Source organism: Impatiens glandulifera, chromosome 3 (genome assembly GCF_907164915.1).
Source record: "Impatiens glandulifera chromosome 3, dImpGla2.1, whole genome shotgun sequence".
Classification (NCBI taxonomy): Eukaryota; Viridiplantae; Streptophyta; class Magnoliopsida; order Ericales; family Balsaminaceae; genus Impatiens; species Impatiens glandulifera.
Window position 1 is genome coordinate 14106184 of NC_061864.1, and position 11546 is coordinate 14117729.

The 11546-nt window shown below is 32.2% G+C and overlaps 2 protein-coding genes across 2 annotated transcripts; one reads left to right on the forward strand and one right to left on the reverse strand.

Moving 5' to 3' along the window:
• LOC124930739 (GDP-mannose transporter GONST3-like) lies at positions 1-1935 on the reverse strand. Its single transcript, XM_047471086.1, has 2 exons — positions 1732-1935; positions 1-1391 (listed from the first exon to the last, which is right to left on the reverse strand). Exon 2 carries the CDS (start codon positions 1350-1352, stop codon positions 213-215), a length of 1140 nt encoding a protein of 379 aa, XP_047327042.1. The 5' UTR covers positions 1353-1391; positions 1732-1935; the 3' UTR covers positions 1-212.
• A 1293-nt stretch (positions 1936-3228) lies between these two features.
• Positions 3229-10982, forward strand: LOC124931594. The gene is made up of 15 exons (XM_047472101.1): positions 3229-3817; positions 3931-4014; positions 4696-4769; positions 4864-4897; positions 5215-5273; positions 7446-7560; positions 7669-7706; positions 8539-8636; positions 8748-8803; positions 9362-9617; positions 9815-9927; positions 10096-10152; positions 10360-10425; positions 10723-10797; positions 10883-10982. Exons 1-15 carry the CDS (start codon positions 3674-3676, stop codon positions 10955-10957), a joined length of 1344 nt encoding a protein of 447 aa, XP_047328057.1. The 5' UTR covers positions 3229-3673; the 3' UTR covers positions 10958-10982.
• The last annotated feature ends 564 nt before the right edge of the window (positions 10983-11546 follow it).

The window sequence follows — 11546 nt, forward strand, 5'->3', positions numbered from 1 at the left end:
TGAACGTCTAATGCAGCAAGTTGAGATAAACCAGAATGCAGAAAACATTTCTATTGCCTATACTGGTATAGGTACTTCAGATGACTAAAGAATGAGAATGTTATTGTCGAGTATATAGTTCAAGTTGAGATAATAATTTGACAAATTTCGTATGCAATTCAAATACAAGATAATATTTTTTTCACGGATTTATATATAAACTACTTACCATATTATGACCCTTCACCAGATTGTTTCAAAGAATTTACTTGTTTGTTATCGTCCAAGGCTTCTCCAATGCTTTTCATTTCCAGTAGCTTTTCCTTCTCTTCTTCACTTTCGGTGGTAGCTTTCATTTCCACAACAGCAGCCTTAGGCTTGCTTGTGGATTGTTGGTACATAATACCACCAGACATGCATATCAATAGACCAATCGTGCCAATCAAAGTCGAATGGTTATCCCATATAACTAAATTGATCACAACAGTCAACAGCTTATTCACAATCCCCAGAACAGTGAAGCCAGTTGCAGAAATTGCTCTCCGGCAAGAAAAACCAAAGAAAGAAATGGCTAAACCAAACAAACATGACAGCCCAACAGGTAAAACCACCTGAAAAGAGTGCCAATCCGACTCATCAGTGATTTCGTGCTTTATCTTTTTCAACTCCCCCATGATAAGCAACTCGATTGGAAAAAGTACTAAAGCCTCCAGATTGTTATACAACACAAGCCCCCATGTGTTCAAGCCGATGGTCATAACCACATGTTTGATGTATACAAAGTCTATAGACATGCTAACTAAATAAGCTGCAGCCCACGTATATGCCATGATGCTAAATTGGTAATCAGTTATTACATAAAGAACGCTACCTCCAAAGATGGTTAAAAGTGACATCCATGTTTTAGTCGTTGGCCAAGGCTGGTGCAGGAATAGGGTCTCTCCAATAGCCACGAATATTGGAACGACTGAACGAAAGACAATAAACGTGTCAACATTGGCATGAAGGAGAAGCTCGCTGTTGGTGAAAAGAGACAGATAGAATATGACAGCTGCTGGAAGGAATTTCCACATTGTTAGGAGGTTAAGCGGGTCATATTCGAGTAGCTTAAACCATCCGCAGAGGAGAACACCTGCTGCACTAGTGAAGTACTGCAAAGCTGTTAAAGCTCCGGGGTATGGAAATTTCATGACAGCCCATTTGTTTATGATTGAAAGTAGCGAAGCTGAGAGGCAGTATCCAGCAGCTATGCCATACACTGATGCGTGCTTTAGAAGGGTATTGTACCATGTTAGTCTTTGATCTTCACTTGGTGATAAAGATGTGACTGATACTGCCTCTCCATTCTTAGGGTTTTCTACATCAATGGTCATCTTCAACTCAAAGAAAATCCAAATCCAAATCTAGTATATCTGGTCATAAATCGAGAAAGTATTAGCTCATACTTGTAATCCTATCTTAAGTATTAGCTATGAAATTAAGCAACTTTTCAACAAGAAATTTAACAGATAACAGATAAAAAACAAGTTCTTCCAATAGCTATCAAGACCCAATGCCAGAAGCAACAAGTAAAAGAAAGCACAATAAAATGAAATGAGAAATCAAACCTACATTTTCAGCTTTAACCATTATGCAAAATTAGATAGAATTAAGCAAGAAGATCAATGTTGTTCCTAGATAGACAGACTCAGATCTTATTGAAATCGACGAAACAACAAAAGGAAGCTGAAATTAATATAAGTGCGAGATTACCTTGTGTTCTTGATTCGCCAAAGTAAATCCCCAAGCACCGACGACGACAGCAACCTTGCCGGGTAGGGCTGCGGAAGATGAAAGTCGTTTGCTTAATCCCGATTCAGGAGGATTTGGTCTCCAGTTTGATTTCAGAGCTTCTTCTTAGCAACAGATCCAATGTCATACTAACGAGCAGTCAGTTCCACTCCACTGACTTGCGCACAAATTATACATTTTTTAATTTTATTTGTTTGAATATACCAAAAAGTAATGCATAATTTAGGCTCAATACAGAAAAATTATCTATTTTTTATTTTAAAAAATGATTTATTTATTTAAGACAGTTCCATTTTTTTTTTGTTGGGTTAATTCTTATTCCTTATCTAATTGTCAAATGTTTAATGAAGGTTATAATATATATTAAAAAAAATATTAGTGACAACTTTATACGTAATATTCTAAGTCTATGTAAAAATTCAATATATTATATAAAAGAATAATCAATTTGATGATTATTTGGATAATCACGGCGATTATTTTAAATTAGAAAATTACAACAGACTTGAAGCTTTTCTTGGTATGATTCATTTGATTTATTTAAAAAATAATAATTAAGAATAATTTAAGAAGGCGTAAAAAAAACTTAAAAATATTAATATATAATAATAAAATAAAAAACAATTTAAAATTTGAGATAGTTTAGTAATTTAATTGATAAATTAAGTAATATAATAAAAAAGAAAAAAAAGTAAAGTAAAATAACATTTTTTTGAATTTAATTTTTTAAATTGCTTAAATCAAACAAAAAGATTTATTTAGTATAAATTATTAAGTTTTATTAGTTTTTTATATTTATAAATAATCTCTTACATCTCTATTATTCAGAGTAAAAAAAATTTATTTAAGACTTTATTTAATAGTATGAGATTGTTTTTTTTTCAAATTTAATTTATTTAAAAATTATATTTATTTATAATATTTTATTAATGTGTTAATTTAGGTATATTATCAAATTTAATAACATTTATATGTTATTTCATTCAACTTTTGTTTTAATAAGATTTTTAGTTTGTCAAATTATACTCGTCATTTTTGTATTATACCGATAATTATATATATATATATAGTATTGAAAAAAAATATTAAATTTTTTTATATATTTAATTATTTTATCAGATATTTATATATTTTATTTTATTTAAATAAAATAAACAAAATGAATAATCTAAATCAAATCAGAATTTGAAAATATATAATTAAAATGTAAAGAAAAATATAAAATATTATAATATTTTTAAATCATAATTCAAATAATTTGATTGATAATTAAAAATTGAGTTATTCTAATTTCAATGAAGTCGGATCAATTTTATTTATTTATTTATTTTTCTAATCAAATCAAGATATTTTAATTTTCTGAATAGTAACATAGATTAGATATTTTAATTTTCTGAATATTAATATAGATTAGATATTTTATAATTTTAATTGATTATTATAAATTAACATTTGTCTTTCTCTCTCTCTAGCATACGTTCTATGGTCAGAAAGAGAAGAACAGCGAAACCCCCATCGATCACATCGAGCTTTCTATCGTCGTCTTCTTCACGAACTATCGCCTCTCCACCTCCGACTGAAATCTCCGGCGACGGACAGAAATCTCCGGCGAGGGACAGATTCTCTTGCCATCTAATCATCGGCGTCGAAGATCCACTTTTCGTCGTGTCAAACTCTGTTCGACGTCACTATTGCATGGTATGCTTTTATACATTTCCATAGAAAAGCCGGAGGAGTTCGTCATTGGCTTCCAGATTCCTCTTGATCTCTTATCAACGGCGCTAACTAAATATAAGAACTAATTATTTGAAAACGAGATGGAAGATTGAGTGGGATACCAATTTCAGAACTGTCTTTCCCCTTCGCTACTGTAGCTTTGCACCGGAGAGAGAAAGACAGAGAGATGAAAAAGGATAAGGATAAGGGGAAGTGGGTGGCAATATTACACAAGGAGGAGGAGGAAGAAAAAGAGGTTGTCCCGGACGAAGAAGCGCCTTCCAAGAAGTTCTCCCCAAGGAATGTTTCATCTAAGTACGACTTCGTTAAGGTCTCATCTGTCTCAATGAATTTCATGGCCGATTAATTATGCTTTTTTTAACTTTAGATAATTTGATCACTAACTTCTATTACCCTTGATTTCTGATTCGTCTGTCATTTCAGGTGAAGGTGTGGTTGGGGGACAATGCCGATCACTACTATGTCCTCTCTAGGTTCTTGCTGAGCAGAATGTTAACAGTAACCAAGGTTTTGAAAACCTTTCAACTTTTATTTTGGATAATGGTTTAGTTTCTTATTATGAAAATTAGTTACCTTCACTGAGTATTTTATACATGTGGTAGTCTTGTTGGTGTTATATGATCTTCTCTATAGGAAGAACTAGGTTAATGGATAAAGGTTTTGCCTTCCTCTAAGAAACTAGCAAGGGTGCATATGCTCTTTTGGTGCACCTGAAGTTTGCATAGGTCATAGTTTAACATTTTATAGCATAAGAAGAGGCATGAACACAAAATGACAATTAGATCCCGCTTAGCTCAAAAAATCCCATCCTGTGCAGGTTCTTCCTTTCTAGCAGCAACAAAAGAGTGGAGACAGAAACCCTTAATCCTTTTGTTCCTAAAATATTTTCCATCGAACATAAGCTGTTCCATTCCCTCCAAAGATCTGTTTCATACTTTACTTACTCTAAACTCTATGATACGATCTATAGCATGTAATTTTGTTTTCCATGGAGTTTCTCTTTACGTAAATATTCGAGGGAAAGAATGACATGAACTTGAAAGACAACAGTCCTGCTATTCATTCAGGGACTTGCCTCACTTGACGCTTATTTATCCTTTTTTGGGACAGGATTTACATTATGTTAACACTGTCAATGATTTTAATAACTATTATAATCTTTTAGTATGCTTACACATTTTTCTCCAGATACCTAATCATGTGGCTGTCAAAATCGCTCTTGAGCTCAAGAAGCTGCTAATTGACAATAGCCTTCTAGATGTGTATGTTATCAATTTTCTCTTTTACCTGCAATGTGTTTTCTTCCATTTACATTTTTGACTTGCAGTTCTTGATCTTTCAAGTTGTTTCTTGCAGCTCTCAATCAGACCTGGAAATAAACTTGTTTAAGGTACCAAATCTTGTTTTGATCTAATCTTAGTTATTTTCTATGGTAATACAAAGTGATGAGTTGGTTTATAGGAGACAATGAAAAGCCAATTATTATTACTCGACTAAAAGGATTTTTTACAAAAGTTTATAATTTTCAGAAAATCTGAATCTTCATTGCTTGTGACACTAGCTCGAATTATTCTTTTCCTTATATATACCAAGTCTGCAGATTTTTCTCGAATTACTCTTTTCTTTATCTATACCAAGTCCTTGTGACACTAGGATATCTGATTTTTCGGTGTTTGGCTTAAAAATGTCAATGTACATTATTTGCAGCTAATGGAACGGAGAGGTTATGGTGAAGAGTACATAAATCGTTATAAGATGATGACAAGGTCAGTCAACATTTTCTTTCTTTTCCTCTATATTGTGTTTACCTTGTTAACTATCTGTCAATAAAGTTAATGTAGTGCTTCTCTGCTAAAATCTTAAACTAAATGTATTTTTTCTTTCTGACAAAGTATCCCTTTCCATGTCGTCGTAAGCGTTAGTTACTTGTTTGGATAGTGGATTTTTATCGCTTGCAATGAATGCAATTTAATGTGGCAAAGATAAAAAAAAAAGTACCTGAAATCTGCGTTTCATCTAGACCCCGATTTGGTAATATTTGATGCATCTTAATTTTGAGGACTCCTGATAGGTGTTAAGTTACTGCACTTCTTTAACTTGAAGCTTGTTTGATCTAGTTTTTTCTTGCAAAAAAACTAGTTTTCTCACAATACTGTTTGATGGAAAAAGTGGTTTATATGGGTATTATTTTATTTGGATTAAATCCAAATAAACCACATCAAACAAACCACATCAAACAAACCCTTGAGCATAGTTGTCAATAGCGTATAGCGCCAAATAGCGCCAAAGCTTCTCATGGCTATAGCGTAAAGCGTAGCGAGGGCTATTTGAAAATAAAGCGCTAAAACATGTAAATATCAAAAATAAAAAACATCACAAAATTAAAAGTTTAAAACATAAAAACCATTAATTCTTAAACTATAAAAAGTTTAAAACATAATCTAAAATTCATTGTCATCATTTTCTTCATCAAGATCGAGATCATCTTCTTCATTTGAAATTGCATAATGCTCGGCATCATTCTCTTCTTCACATTTTTAAGAGAAGAGAAAGAGAAGAATTGGAAAAGTCTTAAGAGAAAAAAGAACAAGAGAATAAAATAAAATAAAAGAACCTTGAGAAGACGAAGAGTCATAAAAAAAAAATAAGGAAAAAATAATAAAATAAGGAAATAAAATAAGATAATTTGGGAAATTTAAAAAAGTCAAATAAATAATATATATGTATATTTTTTTAAAAGCGCGCTATAAGGGGGCTATAGCTATTGGCGCTATAGCTAGAAAGGCGGCGCTATTTGAAAGTGTGTAGCTTATAGCGCCTTATAGCTACAAGGGGGCGCTACGCTATTCGCTATAGCTAGCGCTACGGGCGCTATTGACAACTATGCCCTTGAGTTAGCAAGCATCATAATCTTTCTAGGGTCTGTAGTATTGTTTATTGATTAGCATGTAGGTTTTTATTTAAAAAAAGGTCAAGATATTATTTACAAAAATAATTAGAGCACAAAATGGATACTCGTGCAAATATAAATACTACCCTGTTAAACTAAAAGATAAATACTGTAATACTATTAATTCGTCAGCCACGTGACATCGTGTGATTTTCCCCTTCAGAACCTAGTCTCCGTTCCATATCAATACTTCCTCATTTTTTTTAGAAAATAAATACCATCTTCCTTGATCAAAGAATTATGAAATTTCCCTTCATTTTTGTCGTCTATTAATAGCATGACAAATTAGTCGAAAGATGTGGTCCAGCTCCAATAGTAAAATGCCAAAAATCCGTCTTCGAAAAATTGGAGTTTTTTCAACAGTTTGGTCAAACAACATAATGTGCACAATTTAGCACAAAAGAACTAGGTTCTCTTCTTCCCATGCAAGTTGGCGAGAACTCTTGAACATGGTGTAGTGGTCAAAGAGAGATTATCAGAAGTCTTGTCAACAATCGTAGTGACTCCAATGGACGTCTTAATAATAGCAATTGGAATACGTCTGTTTGTATCTCTAAGTGCTCGTCTTGTGGAATTATACGAGAATCTGGAGCCAACAATTCATTAGATTCAAGTTTCAACACATGCATCTTCAATTAGGGTGACCTTTCATATTATTTAGGTAGTTACTTGAGTTGTTAGATTACATTTACAGCCTTTGATTACATGGATATCGCATTTCAGATTTAGTTTTGCAGGGGTGATTTGATGTTTATGCTGTAATCAGATATTACATATCTAAGGGTTATATTCTTGCATGTTACTTTGGGCTGAAAATTTATTTTAGCCACGTTGAGAGATCTACCGAGAGATTGGATGTTCTGGAATTCAAAGCAGAACAAACTAATTAACTTTCATTGTGGACTCATTAACTTATGATCATTGACATCAGATAGAATAATATGCAGTGAAATTATGTGGACGTAATTCTTAATCACCTTCTGTTTAGATTTCATCATCAAAGAGTACCATTGGTTATTCTTGTATGTGGCACTGCTTGTGTTGGGAAATCTACAATTGCTACCCAACTTGCACAAAGGCTAAACCTGCCAAATGTCTTACAGGTTAGTCAGTTGTATTGAACTGCATTTAACTTCACTGTCTGCTTATACAAGTTAGACAACTTTTTTATGGCTTTTGTACTCACCTATTTTATTTTCTTAAATATGCAGACTGATATGGTTTACGAATTACTACGCACAGCAACAGAGTATGTAACATAAGCTTTTCAGTTCTATAATTTTTTGTCTTGAATTATATAATTCAACTAAAAGAATCTCTTACATGCATATTTATTTGTTGCAAACTTGCAATTGGATATTTGTAATATTGGAACTTGTTTTTTGTTTATCTCAAGTAAGTGTTTCACACAAGTTATGAATTGGTGATAAAAAAGTTGTTTTGATTAGAGAAGTTGATATAAACATGGTCCAAATTGAATAGAATGTTCACATTTCACACCCCCACATTTTGGATCATTCCAGTTATATCATCTTGTTTTGATACATACCTCTGCGATAATCATATAAATGTATGTTTAGCATAACAGCAAGATCAACACCTCTCACAATCTAGAACTGATCTTGGGAAAAATCTCTTAAGAGTAGCTATTGAATTAGGGGTGCATTGACTTTGATTTCACGAATTCAAGGGCATATGATCCCATTTGTAAATACTTTTTAAATAAATTTATGCAACTGGATCCAGGTATATAAATAAATTATTGTATTTGTTTTTTACTATGTTCTGTATTTGGATACATAAACAAAATTAAAAACTTTTCCAAATGGGGCCAATAAGAGTATGTTTGAAAATTGACAGTATTTTAGGGGAATATTTATAGATTTTCTTATAAATAATTAGGATACATATAGAATGTTATCTATCTCATATTGAATGAGAAAACGAAGAAGCTATCCTTCTGAACTGATTTTCAGTGTATTCCTATTTTACTTTTAGAATTAGTATTATAGTGTACATTCAATTCTTTTCTTATCATATGACTACCATTCTCATGGTTATGTTTTTCTTTCATTCTTTAGTGCTCCGTTGGCATCATCTCCTGTATGGGCTCGAGAGTTCGATTCATCTGAAGAACTAATTACTGAATTTTGTAGAGAATGCAGAATAGTTCGAAAGGGTAATTTATAGCTGCAGCTCCCGATAAGGAGTTTTCTTCTCCTGGATCCTTTATCAAATTTTCAAGTGTTTCTTGAGATTTGGATGATGATACTGTTTTTTTTTTCTCTAGGTTTGGCTGGTGACCTAAAGAAGGCAATGAAAGATGGAAAGCCAATTATCATTGAGGTAACTTGCAGTTGTAACTGAGAAGATGCTTCAACTTGAGTTGAAGAGTCATATTTGTAGAACTTTTTTAGCTTACCTTTGTAGATAAGTGTTATCATGTAGTAGACAGGACTTGAACACATCATCATGCATTTAATCAAAATATGATGGGGAGATAATTATTCTTTTTAATTGTTAAAATTTGTATCAACAAAGTTGTCAGTTGTCACAAATACGTATGACTTGTAATAAATATAAACATTGTCTATACCCAGCCTTGGACTCGGGACATGAATCCATCCGGATCAAGGCCACATACAATTGGTCTAAACCTACAGGTTTATACTAGATAGTTTTTTTTAAGGTCAACTTTTCATTGAACAAAGAAAAAGAACGCAAGGTGCGTTCAAGAATTACAAAAAGAGGGGTTGGGAGAAAAAAACAAAACAGAAACAAGTTAAATGCCAATATAAATATGCTGATCCCAAAAAAGAAAAGAAGGAATTTTGCCATACTGTAATACTTCCTTCATTTTTGAGCATTTATACATTTCACATTGTTGGTTTATATAATGTGTAGGGAATACACTTGGATCCCAGTATATATCTCATGGATGATGTCAATAAATTAAGAAATGGAATTCCAGAGAATGTTGAGAAAACGAGTTCAGAAGCAGCTGATGATAAAAATGAATTAGAGGGTAGTTCTGGCGATCAGCAGAGTGAGGATACAAGTATTCCTCCCAGTGAAGGAGAATCATTGGATGTGTCGGTTAATAAGGTCTCAGAAAATATGGAATCAATGGACATTTCTGCAGATGCTCCTGGCGATAAGGGTATGAATTGCCTACATGATTTAGAAGGAAAATTTTAAATCATATATCATTTAAGGAAAATTTTAAATCATATATCATTTTAGCGATCTTAACCTTTTTTGTCTTTATCATTTTCATGTTCCTTACTGCTGGAAGTGAAAAATGAAATCTATGGTTTAGAAGGATGCATGGATTCTTAACTTGATTTGGTAATGTAGGTGAAAATATTAAAGGACTAGAAGCAGATATAAAGGCCCTCCTTGGGAATGAGACAGGATCTGAACCAATAATCATTCCTATTGTTTTAAAGATGGCTGAGTTTGACCATAAGGTGAGTTTTAGCAATCAATTTACCACAAACTTTAGATTATGCACTCAAAATTTTGAGCTGTCATCTTGTTCTTGATGTAGTCTAGTGAGACTAACTGGACCTCTATTAGGTTTACATCCCAATACAAATCATATCCATAAATAAAAGTTTCGTTTCCCCAATGAACAGGCATTACTCGAGGAGTGGATTTCAAATCGTACTAACAGCGACAAATGTCAAATTCAGGTATTGCATTTCTCTTCAACCAATTTTTTGGCTTTTTTAGCTGTGAAATATTGCTTTTGATTTGCATACATACACATATTATACCTTTATATGATTCTGATATCTTTTTTTTTGTCTGATATCAACCTAAGCTCCAGAGAGAATAATGACCTGTGCTTTAGTTTTGTAGTTATTAATTTCTGCTTTTGTGTATTTTTCCTGTTTCAGGACAATGAGAAGTTGATAAGCAACTTGAAAGTTACACAAGACTACCTATGCTCCTTTAAGTCACAGGTGTGCTTATACAAGTTATTTTCTTTTGACTTATGAAGAATACCAATAATACAATATACCTGAGAAAATTAAAGTATATATACATTTTAAATATTAAAGTTTATATGATAGACTTTTGAACAGTTAAACAACTCAACCATCAAACCACGCCGAATTGACCAGATTAGTTTTAAAGATCCACAAATTGGATCAAATGTGGTTGTGTGCTTGCATATGTTTAGCTAAACAATTCATCATGTTTTTTTTACTTGAATATTGAAGAAATGAATTTATTTATTATTTTTGGAAAATGGACAGGGATTGACTGTGGTTAATATATCATCTACAACATTCCCTCAGACACTGGATTGGCTGCATAGCCATCTTCTTCAGGTACATGTCATCATCATCATCATGAATCATACTTTTGTAAGCAGCTGAGTAGGTCTCTTTCTGAATCTCGTCCATTTGATGTCAGTGTATTGAGCAACGCATATCACCTGTTTCTAATGGAAGTCCTGCCGAGGAATCTGATCCAATTGGAACCGAATAATATATAGATGTCTTGTTGCTGGTTTTTATGAATTTTGAGATATCTATGCTTTTAGGTTCTGGAAAACTAGTTTGTGAATTGACAAGTAATCTGTAAGGGGACCCCCATGGGTGGGTTCTTTCTTTCCTTCGAAGAGAAAAGGAGAAAAGAAGGCGAAAAACATCTTTTGTTCATTTGTTTCAGGTGAGAATCCTGAAGAGTTATTTAGAATGGAACAATAACATGTCTTCTAACAAAGACATTTGTTGAACTAAATAACATTTTATATTATATATGGAAAAATCTCTCAAGACAAAATATGTGTGTTTTTTTTTAATGATTTTCTTAGATATTAGGGGTAAATGAAAGAGAATATAGTTACTATTCACTATTAAAAAAAAGTTAAAAGTAATTCAATAATTTTTTTTTGTGATTGTGCTTTTATTACACATTAATGGTTACACAATCATTTGTTTAAATTATAAATAAATATTAATTAATTTTGAAATGAATTATTAGATTATTGTATTTTTGTTACACAGAATCATTTTGATCTGAACACATTTTAAATGGTAAATATTGTATGAGATTTTTTTCTATTTAAACACAT